The sequence below is a fragment of the Urocampus carinirostris genome, chromosome 12, assembly GCF_059441175.1.
Source record: "Urocampus carinirostris isolate Australia breed hairy pipefish chromosome 12, RoL_Ucar_1.0, whole genome shotgun sequence".
Taxonomy (NCBI): domain Eukaryota; kingdom Metazoa; phylum Chordata; class Actinopteri; order Syngnathiformes; family Syngnathidae; genus Urocampus; species Urocampus carinirostris.
In genome coordinates, this window is record NC_142360.1 from 34638632 (window position 1) to 34660025 (window position 21394).

The 21394-nt window shown below is 39.0% G+C and overlaps 2 protein-coding genes across 2 annotated transcripts; one reads left to right on the plus strand and one right to left on the minus strand.

The window, feature by feature from the left end:
- Positions 1-872: 872 nt before the first annotated feature.
- Positions 873-14411, minus strand: LOC148355705 (alpha-2-HS-glycoprotein-like). Its single transcript, XM_088350018.1, has 7 exons — positions 14194-14411; positions 11420-11530; positions 11253-11340; positions 7408-7577; positions 7206-7322; positions 3704-3778; positions 873-1095 (listed from the first exon to the last, which is right to left on the minus strand). Exons 1-7 carry the CDS (start codon positions 14389-14391, stop codon positions 919-921), a joined length of 936 nt encoding a protein of 311 aa, XP_088206144.1. The 5' UTR covers positions 14392-14411; the 3' UTR covers positions 873-918.
- Positions 14412-17813: 3402 nt separating this feature from the next.
- On the plus strand, positions 17814-20675 carry LOC148355706 (uncharacterized). Its single transcript, XM_088350019.1, has 4 exons — positions 17814-18160; positions 18233-18343; positions 20347-20427; positions 20500-20675. The coding sequence occupies exons 1-4, from the start codon at positions 17954-17956 to the stop codon at positions 20653-20655; spliced, it is 555 nt and encodes a 184-aa protein (XP_088206145.1). The 5' UTR covers positions 17814-17953; the 3' UTR covers positions 20656-20675.
- The last annotated feature ends 719 nt before the right edge of the window (positions 20676-21394 follow it).

The following is a 21394-nucleotide window of genomic DNA, read 5'->3' on the forward strand; positions in this document are numbered from 1 at the left end:
TTCTCAACGAGTCTGTTTAAAAATGACACAGCTTTTTTGGAGTTGGCTTTGAATGTCTTTAAAACGGCTTAATTTTTGTCCATGGAAAAGCTGTACGAACCCTGAAAAAACAAAATAATTTCATAGTTTATTTTACTTAGAAAAAAAAGAAAAGGTAGAGTGAGAAAAGAGAGAACAAGAGTGAGCATTAGGAAGAGAGTGAGACAAAGTGAGAAAAAAGAAGGAAAAAGTAAAAAAGAGAGAAATAGAAAAAGAGGGAAAGAGCGAGTGAGAAGGAAAGAGAAAAAAAAAGAGAGAGAGAAAGTTAGAGAGAAAGAGAAAAACAAAGAGAGCAAGACAGAGAAAGAAAACAGAAAAAAAATGAGCGAGAGAGACTGACAGAGAGAGAGTCTACGAGTACTACTACAGATGCTTTGCTATTTAAACTACAGCTCATTTTCCTCTTGCGCTTCGCTCAGTGTTGCCTAGCGGGCCGGATCAAAATCCTCGGCGGGCCTCCTGTTTGACACATGTGCCTTAAGGGAACCTTTATGTATTTTTGCTTGTTATTCAATCAATATTGTTTTTATTGAATGGTGGTGTTGTTGTTTTTACCACCAGGAGGCAATACATATTGCACACTGTCTCTTTAAAGTCTAGACAAAGACATGAAACTTAACTAAAGAGCTAGACAACAAAATTGGGCTTGACTTAAGGGGGCATTTATGTATGTTTGCTTGTTATTCGAATCAATATTGTTTTTGCTTTTTTGTGTATCCCTAGGAGGCGCTAAATAATACACAATGTCCCTTTAATGATGAAGAAAAAATATTTAGAAAATTACTTCAAATGAAAGAAAATAAATCTTGCCTGGGAAGAGAAAAAAAACGTGATCCTTTGCTTACATTTTTATTAATAATAAGATGTGTTCTGCAGCCTCTAGTGCCCGTGGTGGTGCACGTGATCGTCTGTGTGCGGTGGCACCGGAAACTGGCAAATTTCGTGAATTTGCGGTTGGGGGTCCAGGCCAGTTGTGCAGGCGGCGCCTTCGTGGCTGTGGTGGAAAATGGGGCCACAATCGGGCTCCTGCTCGCCCTCTGCCAGCTCACGGGTGTCCTAAGGGCCACACAAAATCATTGTCAAGCGCATGTGCATTTAGGGTGGTCAAGATTATCGATACTGAGCTAGTACTTGGATCTGTTTGATAAGATCGTCTTGGGATTGATAGGTTGTTCAGGGTTGGGTAGGGTTACTTTAACTGGATTACTTTCAATTACTTTTGGATTACTCCAATACCAAATATGCTAATCAAAGACAAAAGAAACTAAATATGAATAAAATGACTAAATTTTGTGCAGGCTTGGGGAGTAACGGAATACATGGAACGGCAAAAATGATGTTGGCAAGCTGTTTGGATTTATTTTCATTTTGTTTCTGTCGCATTTTATGTTAGTTTTGCCGGAGATCAAAGCCAGGAGAGAAAGCTTACCATGTGTTGTGAGTCATCATTTTATTCATATTTAGTTTCTTTTCTTTTATTAGCATATTTGGTATTGCAGTAATCCAAAAGTAATTGAAAGTAATCCAGTTAAAGTAACCCTACCCAACCCTGCTGGTGTGACTGACAGGCAACTCTCACTACCTGGCCTGCTGCTGCATCTTGCCTGGCAGGCAGAAGAGAAGGCCAAATCGATCCATCAGCAGTGTTAGGAATAACCCTGTTTTTTTTTTTTCAGTAACGGGGTAATTTAACTCATTTTTCCTGCCGTTACAACGCTGTTACATTACTGAAGGTCAAAAGCAGTTTGTTACTTTAAATAAAGCGTTCTTTTGCTCTTTTTGGGATGATGTAACCATTCAAAATAGCGAAAATTTATAAATAGTTTAATTTTTGTTTTCTGTGTTTTTCATAGTTAACGTTTAAGCAGGGTTGGGTAGGGTTACTTTGACTTGATTACTTTCAATTACTTTTTAATTACTCCAATACCAAATATGCTAATAAAAGACAAAAAAAAACTAAATATTAATAAAATGACAACATTTTGTGCAGGCTTGGGGAGTAACGGAATCCATGGAACAGCAAAAATGATGTTGGCAAGCTGTTTGGATTTATTTTCATTTTGTTTCTGTCACATTTTATGTTGGTTTTGCCGGAGATCAAAGCCAGGAGAGAAAGCTTACCACGTGTTGCGAGTCATCATTTTATTCATATTTAGTTTCTTTTGTCTTTTATTGGCATATTTGGTATTGGAGTAATCCAAAAGTAATTGATACAACATTACAACTAGGGGAGGGTTCAATTATTCAGTGATCATGACATTGCTTTCATCCATTTATCCATTATCTGCACTGCTTATCCTTAGTAGGGTTGCGGGGTACTGGAGCCAATCCCAGCGATCTTAAGGCAGTGGGCAGGGGACACCCTGGACTGGTTGCCAGCCAGTCGCAGGGCACACAGGGACAGACAACTCACTCGCTCATTCACACCTGGGGACAATTCGGACCGGCCAATTAAACTCACATGATTGTTTTTGGAATGTGGGAGGTGCCCGGAGAAAACCCACTCAAGCACAAGGAGAACATGCAAACTCCATACAGGAGGGATTAATCCCATGACCTCAGAACTGTGCCGCACACGCGCTAACCACGGCGCTGCCATGCCTCATGTTGCTTTAATCGATATATTAATAAATATTTTGTAACATTATACACATCCATCCATTATCTGCACCGCTTATCCTCAGTAGGGTCGCGGGGGTGCTGGAGCCCATCCCAGCTATCTTCGGGCAGTGGGCAGGGGACACCCTGAACTGGTTCCCAGCCAGTCGCAGGGCACACAGGGACAGACAACTCACTAGCTTATTTACACCTAGGGACAATTTGGCCGACCAATCAACCTAACATGCATGTTTTAGGAATGTGGGAGGAAACCCACGCAAGCACGGGGAGAACATGCAAGCTCCACACAGGAAGTTCTATCTCACGACCTCAGAACTGTGCCGCATACGCGCTAAGCACTGCGTCACCTTGCTGCCACATTATACACATAATAACTTGAACTGGGACAAATATATGAAAAAGAAAAAGACAAAATTTTATACAGAAACAAGGTAAACATAAAACGAGAAAAAGGAGAAGTAAAAAGCTAGGGGAAATCAAGCAAAAGAATAAAAAAATAAAAGTAAAAAAGAGGAAAATGGAAGAAAACAGAAAAAGTAAGAAAAACAATAAGAAAATAGATAGGAAAAAAACAAAACAAAAAAGAAGACTTTAAAACAAAGAAACAAGAGAAAAAAAGTTGAGAAAAACTAAAAATAATCATAGTATAAAAGAAACAAGATGTAAAAAGGTAGAAAGCTAGGAGGAAAAGAAACAAAAAAAGAAAAAGAGGAATAATCAGAAGAAATACGGCAAGAAAAGGGAAGTAAAACCCAAAGATGGAAAAATGTTAAGTCGACAGCACAAAATCCTTGTAAAAAAAATCTATATTGACCAATTGCGAAAGGAAAAAGTCTCTTAGGAAACGGCTCCCGTCGCTCACTTTAAAGAGCCAGCTCTTTAAGCCGTTTTGTTCAGGAACGACTCATCACTAAATGGTAAATGGTCTGCATTTATATAGCGCTTTTCAAGTCAATGAATACATCCCTAAGCGCTTTACAATGTGCTTCACACTTACCCATTCACACACACACACTCACACACCAATGGCGGCCATTAATCTCACCTTGGGCAGGTAAAGTTCGCACTGGAGATCTCCCACCTGGCTGTCGCTATACGTAGTTTTGCAGAAGACGTGATGCTTAACAGAAAAACAACAAACAAGACTTACTTTCACAAACACTAATAAACAAAACAAATGCTCGCTCCTATTTTTTCTTTTTTATCCCTAAAACATTCTACAACGTTTATTTCCTTCGAAAGTACATTTTAATAATTTTTTTTAAATGCTAGAAATCATATTTTCCCATTTTAACTAACACTATAATAAGTTGTTAGTAGAAGGTACATACACAATAACGTTTAAATTCCATACAATTGTGGTTGTTGGGTTACATTGATGCTGTTTTCGCCATGACTCTTGCTCTGAAAGCATTATTCTCGTAGAAGTATTTTATTTTTTACACTGCTAAAGGTTTTTAACGGTGACTCATTGACACAATTTGCACTTTGATTTCATTTTCAAAACATCGTGCAATGAAAGGTATTCATACCTGTCAACCTGTACATTTTTGCCGTACAAAGTACGTTTATTATGCAATTTTAAGACGTGTACAACGTACAAGAAAATCTGTACGGAAAAACTCAAATTTGTCAATTATGAGTACCATCCGGTATACACAGACTATCACAAAACGGCAAATCAAGTCAAGCGAGTTCGCCGCGGTAGCCTCTATCTCGGTATTGTTTTTTTCCGATAACGAAGCGAGCGGTTTGATGCTACTGTGCGCATGCGTCTGCCGCCTGGGGATTTCCTATCATGCATCATTCCGTGGTAGTTGTGTAGTGAAAGGAAGTCCGTCTCTTTTTAGAGAACCGGCTTTTTCGGCTCAACTCATTAAAGAGAGTCGGCTCTCAAACGGCTCACTTGCTTTGATGCATTATATTACGAATAATTATTGTTGTATAAAGACGTTAAGTTATCCCTTTAATCAGTATATTACCAACAATAATTTAATGCAGACATCACATGTGTCAAACTCATGGCCCGGGGGCCAAATGTGGCCCGCCACTTTTTTTTATGTGGCTCGCTGAGGATTATATTGTCTAATTGTCTCTGAATAAATGGTTCAAGATTGCTTTGACCGGAAACTATATTTCCCAAACTGCTCGTTGACTTTGATAACCGTGAATTGACAGCCAATGCAAAAAAAGGTGTAATTAAGAAATGTTTTCAAAAAGGTGTCCAAGAAGATTTTTTAATGGGTACTAACATATAGATGTGTAGCTATATTTTTTTAATACAACTGTAATATTTTGAATAAATCATAACTTCAAGTGTCGGCTGTAGGAAACAAACATCTATTTTGAATTCAGTGGCATTAATGTATTTGAATGTAAATCCTACATTTTCCAACGTTGTATAAAAATGTGTCACTGCATACAGTATATAGTCTTTATATGCATATACTGAATAGTCTACACCAGGGGTGTCAAACTCATTTCAACTCGGGGGCCACACGATAGAACAAACAGTAGATTAAAGAGAAAGAAAAAGAGAGATAAAGAAATAAGAGAAAGAGGGAGGGAAAAGGAGAGAGGGCGGGACAAAGAAAGAGAGAGAGGGAGAGAGCGTGAGAAACAAAGGAGATAAAAAGAAGTCGTGAGAGAGGGGGAAAGAAAGGGAGCGGAAGAAAGAAATCCAAAGAGAAATAGAAAGACAGAAGGAGAGAAAAGAAAGCGCGAAGGGTAGGAAGAGAAAATAGAAAAGGATAAAAAGAAGTTAGAGCAAATAAAGTTAAAAAGACACAGAGAGAGAAAGAGACAAAGAGCAACAAAGGAAGAGAAAAATAGAGAGTGAAAGAGACGGCGACAGAGAGTGGGAGAAAATGGGTGGAAAAGAGAGAGAGAGAGAGAAATAAATACAAGTACAGTGTCTTTGTTCGAGGCACCTTTGTTTGGCAACATCAAGTTGACCTATTTCAACCTGCAGCTTGTTTTTCTCTTGTGCTTCTCTGAGCGTTGTCTCGCGGGCCGGATTCCATCCCTTAGCGGGCCTGACCTGGCCCGCGGGCCGCCTGTTTGACACCTGTCGTCTACACCTCATGATTATCCATATGTTTGCAAATGCATTTTTACTTCTTGTTTTATTCACTTGAAGCCTCTATGTATCATTCATCTATTTCTTATACAGTCTTTACATTTTTCTACTTGGGTTCTGATTTACTCTTTTGGGAATTTTCCACTCACTTAAGTTTCATTTTTCTTATAATGCACTCTGATCAGCCCCTATGATATACAAAGGATTTTCAGCATTTTTGAAAGTGCAATTAGATTTTTGTTATGTAATTAGAATCCCGGGATAGTATCTTTTTTTCTTTTAGTGTTTTAAAAAATTGAACTGCTTCACCCTATATTTGTTATTATTGACGTGTTTCGCAACCCAAAAGGTAAACGGACATGGAAAGAAGTAAAGTCAGTCCTCTTTTAATATATAATTACACTGGCAGTGAGTTAAGGAGTAGTATTAATTGTAAGTTACATCAGGACAGCTAATTTGGCTGATGTGACGCTCGGTGAAAATTGAGTTTGACACCCCCTGCTGTTTATAAATAATATCTGTATCTAAAGATTATATATATATATATATATATATACCAGAGCCATATCCCCCTAGTGCAAAGGTGTCAAACAGGCGGCCCGGGGGCCAGATCAGGCTCGCTAAGGGATTGAATCCGGCCCGTGAGACGACACTCAGAGAAGCGCAAGAGAAAAACAAGCTGCAGGTTGAAATATGTCAACTTGATGTTGCCAAAACCAGGTGTCTCACAAAGACACTGTACTTGTATTTATTTCTCTCGCTCTCTTTCTTTTCCACTCCTTTTCTCCCACTCTGTCTTTTTCACTCTCTGTGCCTCTCTTTTTCTCTTCCTTTGTGCTCTTTGTCTCTTTCTCTAACTTTCTTTTTTCCTTTTCTCTCTTTTCTCTTTCTCTCTTCATACCCTTTGCGCTTTCTTTTTCTCCTTCTGTCTTTCTATTTCTCTCCTCTTCCTTTCTTTTCCCCCTCTCTCACGACTTTTTACCTTTTGTTTCTCACGCTCTCCCTCTCTCTATCTCTTTTTCTTTCTTTGTCCCGCCCTCTCTCCTTTTCCCTCCCTCTTTCTCTTATTCTTTCTCTTTAATCTACTAGTTCGGCCACAGACAGATTGTTTGTTCTATCGTGTGGCCCCCGAGTTAAAATGAGTTTGACACCCCTGCCCTTGTGGGAGGTGGCTAGAGTCAAGAACACATTCCTGACTCCTTCTGGGAGTTTGATACAGAGGAGGGGGTTCCCAGCCCCTTCGCTTAACCCAACTGATGTGTTGGGAGTCATTAGGTGGCCAAGCAGGGAGGCAATGAGTACCAATGTTGTCTTAGGTATGACTCGACCGAGGCTTGAACCAGCAACCTCCGAGCCTCGGAGCGGGCGCCCTACCCCCAAGGCCACCGAGCTGGTTTAATCTAAAGATACTACCCTGTATATACTCTGATAGGAACGATACCACAAATCCCAGTATCGACTGACTTACTGCTCTGTCCGGGCATTTGGGCCTGCATGCGTCAAGCATGATCCTAGAATTCTTGGGGCAGATGGTCTCCACCAGGGCAAACTTGGGCCACGTCATGGTGCCCATGGACATGATGTACTGCAAGCGCGGATAAAAAGATGACAAAAATGAAGTGAGAGGTAACGGAAGGGGGGCGGGGCGGTCTACTGGACATGTCACCCACCCCGCCAGTCAGCTGTCCGATTTCCAAGAGTGCAAAGTAATGCTGGTGGTTGCTTTCTCGGTTGAATTTTTCCACGGCCTGGCGAACTGCCGCCACGCCCTCCTGGCTGTTCAGTGGCAACAGCGTCGGGCAGTCGGGGCACCTGGTCAGCATCTCCTCATTGGTCAGTTCTGAAAAGAGGGTGGAGTCAGCATGCAAGCGTTGTCATTAAACAAAAATGCGGAAATCGTTTGCATTTGGCTCACTCGGGTTGGCAAAGCAAAATGTCGAAGGAGCCATATCAGTCCAATGTTCCCTCTAAGCTGCGTGTGTGCACAATTGCGCACTACCCAGAGCTTTTCCGCGCACAAGAAAATCTAGCCAGCTCACAAAAATCAGGAAATTACTAATTAAGAAGCGAATTAAGTCAAAGTTACAGTGCATGGAGGTAAAAATACACGGGTTCCCCTGACGCTGTGTTCTAAATGCAGTATTTTGAAGTCAAGGTCGAAATAGAACAAAGTTGAGTAAAGTCAGTAGAGTTTTTCGAGAACCGGCTTCTTCGGCTCGGCTCACTAAAAAGAACCGGCTCTTTCGGGTCCCAAACGGCTCTTCAGGTTGTTTTTGCTTCTTTAATCCCTGCACAACCAAATATTATGTAAAATTGTGCACAAAATGACTTAAAGGAAGGGGGGTGGGGAGATCAAAAAATTAAAAAAAATACCAAAATGAAAAAGTAGTGAAAAGCTGAGAAAAAAAAACTAAACAAAAGGAGAGAAAAGAGAAAAAAAGAGCAGAAAAAAATTAGAAAAAAGCCAGAAGAAAAGAAAGAGGCAAATAAAGCGAAAAAAGGTAATAGAGAACACAAAAGCAAGAAAAAAGTAACAGCTAGGAAAAAATAAACACAATGAAAAAAAAATGTAAAGGAATTTTTGAAAAAAAGGAGAAAAAACAGGGAAAAGAGGAAAAAGTTTGTGTTGCATTCAAATAATTTCCAATTATATCAAGTTAATCTCTTTGCCAACCTTGTACTTCCACTAAAAAATGTAATAAAATACAGTTCTGTATCGTGCAACCGACTCAATAAGCCCCCAAAAATGTTAGTATTATGCAACAAAAGATATCAGGAATAAAAAATATTGAAATCTGGTGAAAGAATTGTAAAATCAAATGACGTTTGTAGGCCCTGCAACCTTTGCAATCGTACATTAGTCAATTTATTCAAAAGTGAAAAATAATATTGCATTGCCGAAAACTCACTAAAATGTAACTTGATGTCACGTTTTGGACATGTTTGATAATGAATTATCTTGCCACACTTGGGATTATGGTGGCTCACTGTTGTTTCAAGCGTTGCTCACCGACTTTGTGCGAACGCTCAGACCCGTGGAACATTACAGGAAACATTGTATCAGTCCCCCCAAGAAATAGAATAAAACATATGAGCTGAAAAAAGGGAAAACTTTGAAGTCCTATAAACTTATAAGGAAGGCAACACATACTGCATTTGTCTATATTTAATGGAAAACGTTAAGAATGTTTGAGTCATGTTGTTTCTCTTTCAGAAATCCTTTATTTTGCCATTATGTAATAGTAGTGTAATAATAGTGTAATAATAGTCTAGTTTGCAATAATCTGTGGTCTGTGCAGCCCTTTGAGACTCTTTGTAATTAAGGGCTATACAAATAAACATGACGTGACTTTTATGAAAAAGCGCCAGGGAGACACTTGGGATTGGTTGGTGACCCCCGGGATAACTGCTGGCATTTTTTCCTTGCACTGTCAACACTTTCTTTCATTAAGTTATTTGAAAATATTACAACATATTGTTGTTTGTAGTGGGGGATATATCATACCTGTCAAGCTCCAGGGCTCCATGCCCTTATAAACTGTCATATTTTCCCTTACAAAATACAAAATAATCTTACACCATTTTTTTTGTTTCAAACGTGTTTATTTATGTAGTTTAACATGTTATATTGTACATGTGTTTTGTTATATATGTATTGTTAATTAACATTTTGTTGTGAGATACTGAGTTGCTCGACATGAATGAGGTTTATTTAAAAAAAAAGTTCGAAAATGAAGTAGCTTGGATGTTCACTGTAGAAGGAAAAAATACATGCAAATATAATTAAGTAGAATTTTCTTATTCAAATTATGAATTCATTTTCTGCATTAAATTATTGTTGGTAATATATTGATTAAAGGGATAACCACAAACCTTTTTCATTTTCTCCTTTTATCCTTCCTTTTTTTCTTAACTTCTTTATACAACATAATAATTTGTAATATAATGCATCAAAGCAAGTGAGCCGTTTGAGAGCCGGCTCTCTTTAATGACTTGAGCCGAAAAAGCCAGTTCTCTAAAAAGAGACGGACTTCCTTTCACTACACAATTCGAACTCGTTTGACTTGATTGATTTGCCGTTTCGTAATAGTCGGTGTATACCGGACGGTACCCATAATTGACAAATTTGCGTTTTTCCGTACAGATTTTCTTGTACGTCGTACACGTCTTGAAATGCAAAATAAACGTACTTTCTACGGCAAAAGCGTACAGGTTGACAGGTATGGATATATGAACAAAATCATGACCAAGCCAGTTTACCTCTAATGTTCTTTATTTTATTTTATTTCTATCTTTGCTTTATTTTGTAATATTTTCTTTCAATCAAATGAAATACACCGTTATTTGTATTTGTCTTTCTAGAGGGAAAACACTCTAAAATGATCTTCATCTTATAATTTCTGATTGAAATAAAAATAATCATATATAAATGATCAATCATATTTTTAAAGCCCCATTGTGTAATATTTGACCACTAGATGGCATTTCATTGTCTAATGCAGACAAAACCCAGTGTCACAGAGCACAACGTAGCAGCAAAATGCCAGACATACATGGTGTTGACTTCGAGGTATTCCACTATGTAAAAGAAATACTAATTTCTCGACCTATGATTTTTTTTTCCCCCCACTATACCACATCAACATTCTTTCGTGTACCCCAAAACTTATGTCTCTAGACGCCCCTCAGCTATTGGTCACTGTTATATAAAATGCCAGCCTGCTATTGGTTTACGTTGAGGCATCATGAAAATACCAATTTGCTATAGGCTGAAAGACCTCCCAGAATGCCTTTCTTTCTCTTCATTAAGTTCAGAATCTTGTGTAACAAATAATAATTGGTTCAGCTATGGGACCCAAAACTTGCAGTTATGCTAAAGGGAGAATCAAGAAGATGATAACCATAAAATCAAAGATTGTGATGATCAAAAGATATGAAGAAAGGCACACGAATCATTACCTGTGCTAGGAAATATGGCCGTAACCAATCAACAAAAGGGACAATTCTAAAAAATAAGGAAGCAAATAATCAAATGATATTTTATAAGGCGGGGTCAGCAACCTGAGGCCTTAGGGCTGCATGCGGCTCGGTATTGCATCCTGGTGGTTAACTGGAGATTTTTTGGAGAATGCTTGTAAACAAGTAAATAAGAGGAAGGGAAATACATTTTCTTAAATATGTTTCCTATTTGAGGACAAACACAAATCAAACCTTCTTAACGTTTTTCAAGGTTGTAAAATGTTTTCAATATATATTAAATGAATAACTTTGATGTATGATTATATGTATGATTATTTTATTTGGTTGCTGACCCCTGTTCTAAGGACATGACTCTCCTCATTAGCAAAATTTTAAAATCAGTTTTAGTTTTGAATCCGCAATTTACTACCCCCTTTGCATCCACCCACTACACCACTGTACCAGCTCAAGTCACGTCACACCAAAAGTAAATGAAATGTCACTTATATTTATTTGTAATGTTTTTTTAATAGTATTTACTATATCCTATGTTTACCTGGTTTGGTGATGCAGTTGTGACTCCTGACCTCTGGGTCGGCGCCATTTGCCACGTACAATGTGCTGGTGCAGGTGGCCACCGCCCCCTAAAATATAAATACATGCTTAGCTTGCTAGCAGTACTTGGTGGTCGAAAGTTTTTAATTGTTTTCTTTCTTTATTTACCCGCTCGGCCTCCATCATGAATTCACATTCGTCCACAGGTTTGGGGTTGGTCACATGACATTGTGTCTGCATCAGGGCCAAGGTCAGCTCAATGGCACATCCGCCTTCTTCCTGGTGGGAGTGGGGCCAACACAAATACAGAGAAACAAATGATCAAGTAAGAATGGGGAAAAAATAGATCATGTTCCAAATGTGATTAAAAAAATAAACATGAGTGCTAAAGTTGAGTAAAGTCAGTAGAGTTTTTTGAGAACCGGCTTCTTCGGCTCGGCTCACTAAAAAGAACCGTCTCTTTCGGGTCCCAAACGGCTCTTCAGGTTGTTTTTGCTCCTTTAATCCCTACACGACCAAATATTATGTAGAATTGTGCACAACATGACTTAAAGGAAGGGGGGCAATAGAACAAAAAATAGAAAAATACCAAAATGAAAAAGTAGTGAAAAGCTGAGAAAAAAAAACGAAACAAAAGGAGAGAAAAAGAGAAAAAAAGAGCAGGAAAAAATCTGAAAAAATGCCAGAAGAAAAGAAAGAAGCAAATAAACACAAACACAGAGAAACAAATGATCAAGTAAGAATGGGGGGAAAAAATATCATGTTCCAAATGTGATTAAAAAAATAAACATGAGTGCTAAAGTGCTCATGTGATAAAGTAATAAGCAAAAAAGTAGATTGTTTTTTTTTTTTTTTTGCTGGCGTGGCCTCCTCCTCAATTTCACAAGCCAAAAATAGTTGAATATGAATAACTGTCCATGTTGAGGTAAGGTTAAAAGGACACTGTGCAGTGTTTGACCACTAGATGTCGCTGAATATTGCACTAATACGATCCCAAAACTGTATGTAACATCCTACATGCCCACACTTTCTTGTCTAAATATTGTGTAAATTATAACCTTTATCTACTTTGTTCCTTTATCTTCTTTTATCCTCACTGTAAAATGTGAACCTGGAGTGCTACGTCCAATTTCGTTGTCACAATACTTTCAACCCATTTTGTAACAATGAAAATAAAGGTAGATTATATTCTATTCTGAATTGTTACATTGCTGAAAAATAAGCCCTACCAAGCACAAGGATGAATAAAAATTACAGACTGAAAGTAACGCTGCTGCACCATTCTTTGCCTTTTATTTGGCGAAGAAAAGAAAGAGAAAAAAAAGAATATATCAAAGATAAAAGAAAAAAGGGGGAAAATAAATAAAAAAGCTGAAAAAAGAAAAGATAAAATGGGAAAAGAAACAGTAGAAAAAGAAGAAAATGGTAACAAAAAAGAAAAAAAAGTAAAAAAAGAAGGGAAAAAGAGTAAAATGGGAAACCCAGCCTTGTAGTGAAATGAAATAAAATAAAATGATCTGCATTTATATAGCGCTTTTCAAGTCAATGACTTCCCAAAGCGCTTTACAGTGTGCTTCACATTTCCCAATAGCGGCCGTGCAGCCATGTAAGGCGCTAACCTGCTTATTGGGGGGCATTAGGGGTTCAGTGTCTTACCCAAGGACACTTCGACATGTAACACGGTATAGTCCTTAGAAAAGATACCTTATTATCTGTGAGCATAATTTGTAGGGTAGGCTATGAATTTAGGCTGAATGGTTTATAAAGCATAGTACTGACAAAGGTAGATATTTGGCGTTGATGTGTTTTCACTGGTCCGGCCCACTTCAGGACGTAAAATCTGGATCGGGCCCCTGAGCCAAACTAAGTTTTACATGCCTGCCATAATCTGTACAGTAGTGCAGTAAAGAAACAAGATCATTTTTAGAATTATAAAACGACAGTACAGAAGTTATTTACAAACAAAATTTTTTTTATACAGTACAGTATTTTTATTTGTTAAACATATTCTTGAGCCTGTAAATCGGGTTTGTTCTTTGGTTTAAATGTATAAAAGAGTATTTAAAAAAAAACTAAATGAATGCGCTATATACAGGGTTGGGTAGGGTTACTTTAACTGGATTACTTTCAATTACTTTTGGATTACTCCAATACCAAATATGCTAATAAAAGACAAAAGAAACTAAATCAATAAAATTATTAAAGGCTTGGGGAGTAACGGAATACATGGAACGGCAAAAAATGATGTTGGCAAGCTGTTTGGATTTTTTTTCATTTTGTTTCTGTCGCATTTGATGTTAGTTTTGCCGGAGATCAAAGAGATCAAAGCCAGGAGAGAAAGCTTACCACGTGTTGTGAGTCATCATTTTATTCATCATCTCATCTCATTAGCCGTACCGCTTATCCTCATTAGGGTCGCGGGGGGGCTGGAGCCCATCCCAGCCATCTCCGGGCAGTGGGCAGGAGACACCCTGAACTGGTTGCCAGCCAATCGCAGGGCACACAGGGACAGACAACTCATTCGCTCATTCACACCTAGGGACAATTTGGACCGGCCAATTCACCTGAAATGCATGTTTTTTGGAATGTGGGAGGAAACCGGAGTGCCCGGAGGAAACCCACGCAAGCACGGGGAGAACATACAAACTCCGCACAGGAAGTCTGGAGCTGGATTTGAACCCACGACAGGTTCCCATTCATATTTAGTTTCTTTTGTCTTTTATTAGCATATTTGGTATTGGAGTAATCCAAAACTAATTGAAAGTAATCCAGTTAAAGTAACCCTACCCAACCCCGGCTATATACATGCAGATTATTTACCATTTAAAGGTTCCCACTTTATGGGTTTTGACCAAGGCGGGACCTTTTTGGTAAACAACCCCCGCAAAAAATGAGGGATGACTGTATTTAAAATTTTTGGGGGTATATGTAATTTTCCCTACCTGCTGATATTTGCTGCCCAGCAGCCCCTTCAGCTTGAACTTGAAGCCGTGATGGTGAGTTCTTTCGATGTGTCGGACGGCGAAGGCGGCGGCGTCCTGTGCGCTGTCTTCGCCGCAAGTCACCACCGGCGCCCCCAACAGACCTGGCACCGCCACCGCGGCGCAACACAGAAGAACAGCCAACAGGTGAGGAGCCATGACTAGAAGCAAAGACAGGCCCCGACGTCTCGCTTTTATGGCCCTGCGGGGGATAAAACAAACACGGACTTGAGTCCAGGGGGGATGAAGCGAAGGGCTGCAGTGGCATTGAACCCGTGACATAAACATTATCGCCTGCAAATCAATGGCCTTACTGAGAATTCTGTTGACTTCACTCCCCCAAAAAAAGATAAAAATTGAGCAAAATGTCCAAAGTGCAAGAGGACGCTTTCAATGGATTTTAACTCCTGATTTGTCCAATTTTCAGAATATATGATTGATGAATTTCTAGTTTAACTGTCAGTTAGGTCAGCAACCGCCGGGTCGCAGACCAATACTGGGCCATGGGTCGTTTGGTACTGGGCAGCACAGAAAGCGGTTCTAGTAATTTTCTTCACATGTGTTTGAAAGGACAGATCGGGGTCAAATATGACACCTAAATTTTTAACTGAGTCACTCTGTGTGATGTGACATTTGTAAAAGTTCACAGCAGCTTTTGAGAATAAGTCACGGCATTTAGATGGACCAATAACTAACATTTCGGTCTTTTCAGAGTTAAGACGCAAGAAATTGAGTGACATCCACTCTTTTATCTCAGTGAGGCAGGCCTCCAAATTTCCACAATTTAGTGTGGCAGATTCCTCCAACGGAAGATATAGTTGAGTGTCACCTGCGTAGCAGTGGAAATTGATATTGTACTTGCGAATAATATCACCTAATGGAAGCATGTAGATGCTGAAAAGAAGGGGGCCAAGCACTGAACCCTGCGGAACACCACAGGTAACACAACCACGCTCAGATGTCATTTCGCCATATTTAACACAGTGCCTCCTATCTGAGAGGTAGGATCTGAACCATGAGAGGACGGTTCCTGAGAGACCAATCCAAAAGCAAGTAGCCTTATTTTTTTTTTGCATATTTATTCCTGTATACACGCATTTTTTAAGTTCAGGTGTGCATTTCACTAAGAATTGAAGGTAGTACATCATCGTAATTGGATATGGGTTGATCAGTCGAAAAATCTCGCTGACAACGTTTCCACAACATTGGATGCCAGCCAATGTTCCCTCTAAGCTGCGCGCGTGCGCAATTGCGCACTACCCAGAGCTTTTCCGCGCACAAGAAAATCTAGCCAGCTCAAAAAAAATGAGGGCTCGAAATTGCTAATTAAGAAGCAAATTAAGTTGCCAGAACAACATGGCAGTGACCTCTAGGTAGGGATTCCACTATAAAAAAATAAAAGACACATTTCTCTATCTATGATTTTTTATGATTTACTAAAAATAACATTGGTATGATGGTACAGATATTTTCCCTGGTATTCAAATCAATATTTTTTTTGCTGAAATCAAGTTTTTAAAGGGACAAGGGTAATATTAGGGCCTCTTAGTGGTACAAAAACTTCATTTAGTAAAAAAATCAAAATGGGTTTGAATACTAGGCAGAAATGCATAAACTATTACACCAATACTAATTTTTATGAAAAGAAAACATAAGTCGCGAAATGTGTATTATTTTTGCTGAGTGAAACGCCTCCTAAGGTCGCGGTCATGTTTCTCTGTGGCACTGGCCCTCGCTCGCAGCAGACAACACAGTGCCATCTAGTGGTCAAATATTGCACACTAGGGTGCTAAGTTAAATGAAAAAGAAAAAAGCCTGACACTGCGTGCTAATTATCTCTGAACCTAAAATTGCCCACGGCCATATTTATATATATGCCTATTAAAAAAAAAAAAACACTTCGAAGAGCCGTTTGCATACCCGTCAAGCTCCAGGGCTCCATGCCCTTACAAACTGTCGTATTTTCCCTTTCAAAATACAAAATAATCTTACACCATATTTATTTTTAAAACGTGTTTATTTATGTAGTTTAACATGTTATATCTTACATCTGTTTCGTTGTATCATTATATATATATATATATATATATATATATATATATATATATATATATATATATATATATGTATATATATATTCTCATTAGCTGCAGCGCTTATCCTCAGTAGGGTCATGGGGGTGCTGGAGCCCATCCCAGCAATCAGTGGGCAGGGGACACCCTGAACTGGTTGCCAGCCAATTGCAGGGTAATATATATCTCATCTCATTAGCTGCACCGCTTATCCTCAGTAGGGTCGCGGGTGTGCTGGAGCCCATCCCAGCAATCATCGGGCAGTGGGCAGGGGACACCCTGGACTAGTTGCCAGCCAATCGCAGGGCACACGGGGACAGACAACTCACTCGCCCATTCACACCTAGGGACAATTTGGACCGGCCAATTCACCTGAAATGCATGTTTTTGGAATGTGGGAGGAAACCGGAGTGCCCGGAGGAAACCCACGCAAGCACGGGGAGAACATACAAACTCCGCACAGTAAGGCCGGGAGCTGGATTTGAACCCACGCAGGGGGTTCCCACGACCTCAGAACTGCGCCGCCGTGCTGCCTGGTAATATATATATTATATTTCATTTAATTTCATAATATATATATATATATATATATATATATATAAATGAAGTAGCTTGGACGTTCACTCTAGAAGGAAAGAATACAGGCAAATATGATTAAGTAGAATTTTCTTATTCAATTTATGAATTCATTTTCTTCATTAAATTATTGTTGGTAATACACTGATTAAAGGGATAACCACAGACCTGTCTTCTTTCATTTTCTCCTTTTATACTTCCTTTTTTTCTTAACTTCTTGATACAACATAATAATTTGTAATATAATGCGTCAAAGCAAGTGAGCCGTTTGAGAGCCGGCTCTCTTTAATGAGTTGAGCCGAAAAAGACGGTTCTCTAAAAAGAGACGGACTTCCTTTTACACAACCACCACATGAAATCCGATGTTTTTTAAGACCACATGTATTTCAAATTTACTCACTCAAACGGCTCACTTGCTTTGATGCATTATATTACGAATTATTATGTTGTATAAAGAAGTTAAGAAAAAAATGAAGTATAAAAGGAGAAAATGAAAAAGTAGCTCAGGAGGTAGAGCGATCGTTTTAGGATTAAGGGATCCAAGTTCGAATCCCGGCTTGTCCGTGTTACATGCCGAAGTGTCCTTGGGTAAGACACTGAACCCCCATTACCCCCAATAAGCAGGTTAGCGCCTTACATGGCTGCACAGATCACGGCCGCTATTGGGAAATGTGAAGCACATTGTAAAGAGCTTTGGGAAGTCATTGACTTGAAAAGCGCTATAGAAATGCAGATCATTTCATTAATTAACAATATATATGATATAATGAAACACATGTAGAATATAACATGTTAAACGACATAAATAAACACGTTTGAAAAAAAATATGGTGTAAGGTTATTTTGTATTTTGTAAGATTAATACGACAATTTGTAAGGGCATGGAGCCCTGGAGCTTGACAGGTATGAAGTTACATGCACCTGATTGGTTAATTGAAAAATGGTTTGACATGGAACCACGCCCACTCATCCACACAGCGGCCGACGGTTAGTCGTTTGCCGGCCTAAATCCGGTTCCGCTCGCTAATGACACTTTTGAAACGGACATCGCAGTCCGGTTCCGATTCGTAGCCATGTGCACTCGGCTGGTCTTGATTCTAGGTATATTGGGCTACGTTCCGGATTTTTTCGGGTTCTCTTTGCCGCCGACGGTGACGTGCGACGAGGACCAGGTGGCGGTAACGGCGGCAGCCCGGTTCGGAGTCCGGGTCATCGACGAGAACCGCCGCCACGGCTTCAAATTTCGTTTGCAAGAAGTTCGAAGCAGCTTACATCAGCAGGTGGGCACCGGATCGAATCTGGTCCACTTTGCGTCTTTCACTGGATGAATTGTGTTGACTGCGCATGTGCAGTTGCCCGACGGATTCGATCTGGACGTGGACGTGGAATTGGTGCAGACCAAATGTCACTTCAGCAACCCCAAACCTGAAGACCAGTGTGACCAGTTTCCGCAGGACGAACGGGTAAAGAATCTAGTTGCACACCTGTCAACCTCTACGACTCCATGCCTTTACAAACTGTCGTATTTTCCCTTTCAAAATACAAAATAATCTTACATCATATTTTTCTCTCAAACGTGTTTATTTATGTAGTTTAACATGTTATATTGTACATGTGTTTCGTTATATCATATATATTGTTAATTAGCATTTTGTTGTGAGATACTGAGTTGCTCGACATGAATGAGGTTTATTATGAAAGAAAAAAGTTCAAAAATGAAGTCGCTTGGACGTTTACTGTAGAAGGAAAAAGTACATGCAAATATAATTAAGTACAATTTTCTTATTCAAATTATTTAGTCATTTTCTGCATGAAATTGTTGTTGGTAATATAGTGATTAAAGGGATAACCTCAAACCTGTCTTTTTTCATTTTCTCCTTTTAGATAGATAGATAGATACTTTATTCATCCCCGAAGGGAAATTCACATCTCCAGCAGCATCCCTGAGCTGAGAACAATCGAAAATAACACAGGAGCTGCTGGAGTGGCTGCCATTCGTGACGGCGCCGGAAGAAACGATTCAATTTGAATCATGTACAAACAAACAAACAATTGAATCATGTACAAACAAACAAACAAACAAAATATTTATGTTTGAGAGAGAGAGAGAGAGAGAGAGAGGAACAGGAACAATGACGGCCAGTTAACCGCATTTGTTTTTTGGTTGTATCCACACATTTCTTTAATATACATATTTTTAAACATTTATTTATTGTTTTTAAAAGTCAGCGAGACCCAAATGCAATAATTGACATATTAGGCCCGACCCAGCTTGAAATTTAAGTTGGGCTCAGACTTAAAATCATGCCTCTGGTATAAAACGCATGTTTGTAAAGTAAATTATTTTTCTTTGTTGAATTAAAAACTCCTGCAATAAATTCAAGTCCTCTCAAAAACTTCATTGTCCTGAGTCTTATACTTTTTTCTTAACCTCTTTTATACAACATAATTATTCGTAATATAATGCATCAAAGCAAGTGAGCAGTTTGACAGCCGGCTCTCTTTAATGAGTTGAGCCGAAAAAGCCTGTTCTCTAAAAAGAGACGAACTTCCTTTCACTACATAACTACCACATGAAATCCGAAGCAGCAGACGCATGCGCACAGTAGCATCAAACTTAGAAGTTACTAAAAAGGTTTTTATTCTTTTTAAGAACTTACCCCAAATTGGGTTGTTGAAAGAAGCAATACAGAATCTGGAACCCTCTTACTCATGGCCCCCATCTTTTGGCTTGTCTCATCATAGCACTCTCTCAAACTTATGTTGTGTGTGCAAGTATGTGAATTACTTGAAAGCAATTAAATGAAGTCTTATTTTTGTCATCTTTTTGTGGGGTTTGGGTTGGCATTTTGATTGTACTATAAGCAGAGCTTTTCTTTCGCCATTTTTGTACTGGATTGACAAATAATAAATTCTTAAAACCTGGAGCTCAACATCAATCTCCAGCATCCCTCTTTCACCTAATGTGTTCCACCCCAAACTGATCTGATCAAAGCAGATAAGCACAATGGAAAATAATCCATACAGGCTCTTTGAACTCTGTTGGAGATTGTTAACATACTTAATAGAGAAATCATGTAGCTTCTAACTCCTAAAATGACGCACCCCACCTTTAACACCTACTTAACAGAGGAAATAATCTATTTTCAATTTAAAGGAGACAAACGAAGCACCTTATCTTTTTAAGAAAAAAGCACTGTGTATGAAATGACTCCTAACTCTGCTTTTAACTCAACAAGTTGTTTTTCGTTCCTATTTGCAAACACTAAAAACTACTCCTTTTCATTCAAAAAAAAAAGGTTGGATATTTTCTTTACAAAACCTTCCCTAAATTTATTTTTTTTCTGCCTGCGTCATTTGGTCTTTAATTATATTTGGATTGAAATTATCAGAGTAATAATTTGGTCAGTTTTGAGCAAAGTGATTTTAAAGTTTGCTAAAACAAGTCTACTTGATGCCCCCCCAGCAACACTTCTTCTGCCAAACGATATACTACATCCTGCAAGACAAAGTGGGTGATCTCGATTGCGAATTATACCTCCCAAAAGTAAGTCTGGTTTGTTTCTGCACATGTGACTGTCAAAACCCTAAATCCTGTCTGGTTCTGACCCTCTTCCAGGATCCGTCCCCGCTCCCGGAAGGCCTAGCAGAGCCTGACTGTGGCCCTTTGTTCCAGGAAAGTGCGGAAGGCGTTGCTTGCAGAGCGCAGCTCAGCCACCCGCTTCCGTCCGTCCACAACATTTGCCCCTTCCCACTCAAAGTGCCCCTCATCTGACAATAAAAACTGTGAAAGTCTTTGCTGTGCTCGTGCAACGCAAGTTTGCATTGATACACAGATCGCTTAAGCACTAGGGGTCGTAGGGGCACCATTTCCTGTTGTGTGTCTTGGGCGCAAGTACAGCCTGCTGGGGCCCACCCCTCTCCAGGTCATTTTTTGGTTGGGGTTTGCTCCCCTACCATTACCACCGATGTCCATGGTTACTAGCAGCAGCCTCCTGATATTAGATACAGCACCTTTATCGTATGGTATTTGATTTATTTTGGTCTATAGCGACATTCCATTATTCAGAGATGAGCTGGACCTAGATATTGATTGGCACCAGCGTGTAAAAATGCTGATCCTAAATCCCGGGTATAAAAACTTTTATTCCAAAATGTTGAGTATCACATCGTAAAGTACATGTTGCGTCACTTGTGGCTTTCATTTTTATTGAAAAACAAGTTTGTGGTGATGACTTCACGTAAATCTTTTGCTTTTGTGTCATATTGAAGGGCAAAGGACTGAGTTTTGCATTTCTGTGCTGTATCTTTATATCAATACATTATAAATTCAAAATGAAATGGTTCCTTTTAAAATAAAGACTTAAGTTGCATAAATTATGTATCTGTAATAGAACCATTCCATTTAATATCTCTTAACTCATAATCCAAATAAATACATCTTTTCACATTTAGATAAGTGTTTACTATACTTCAGAACTAAATTGTGATTGAACTCAAGTTTCTTATACTCA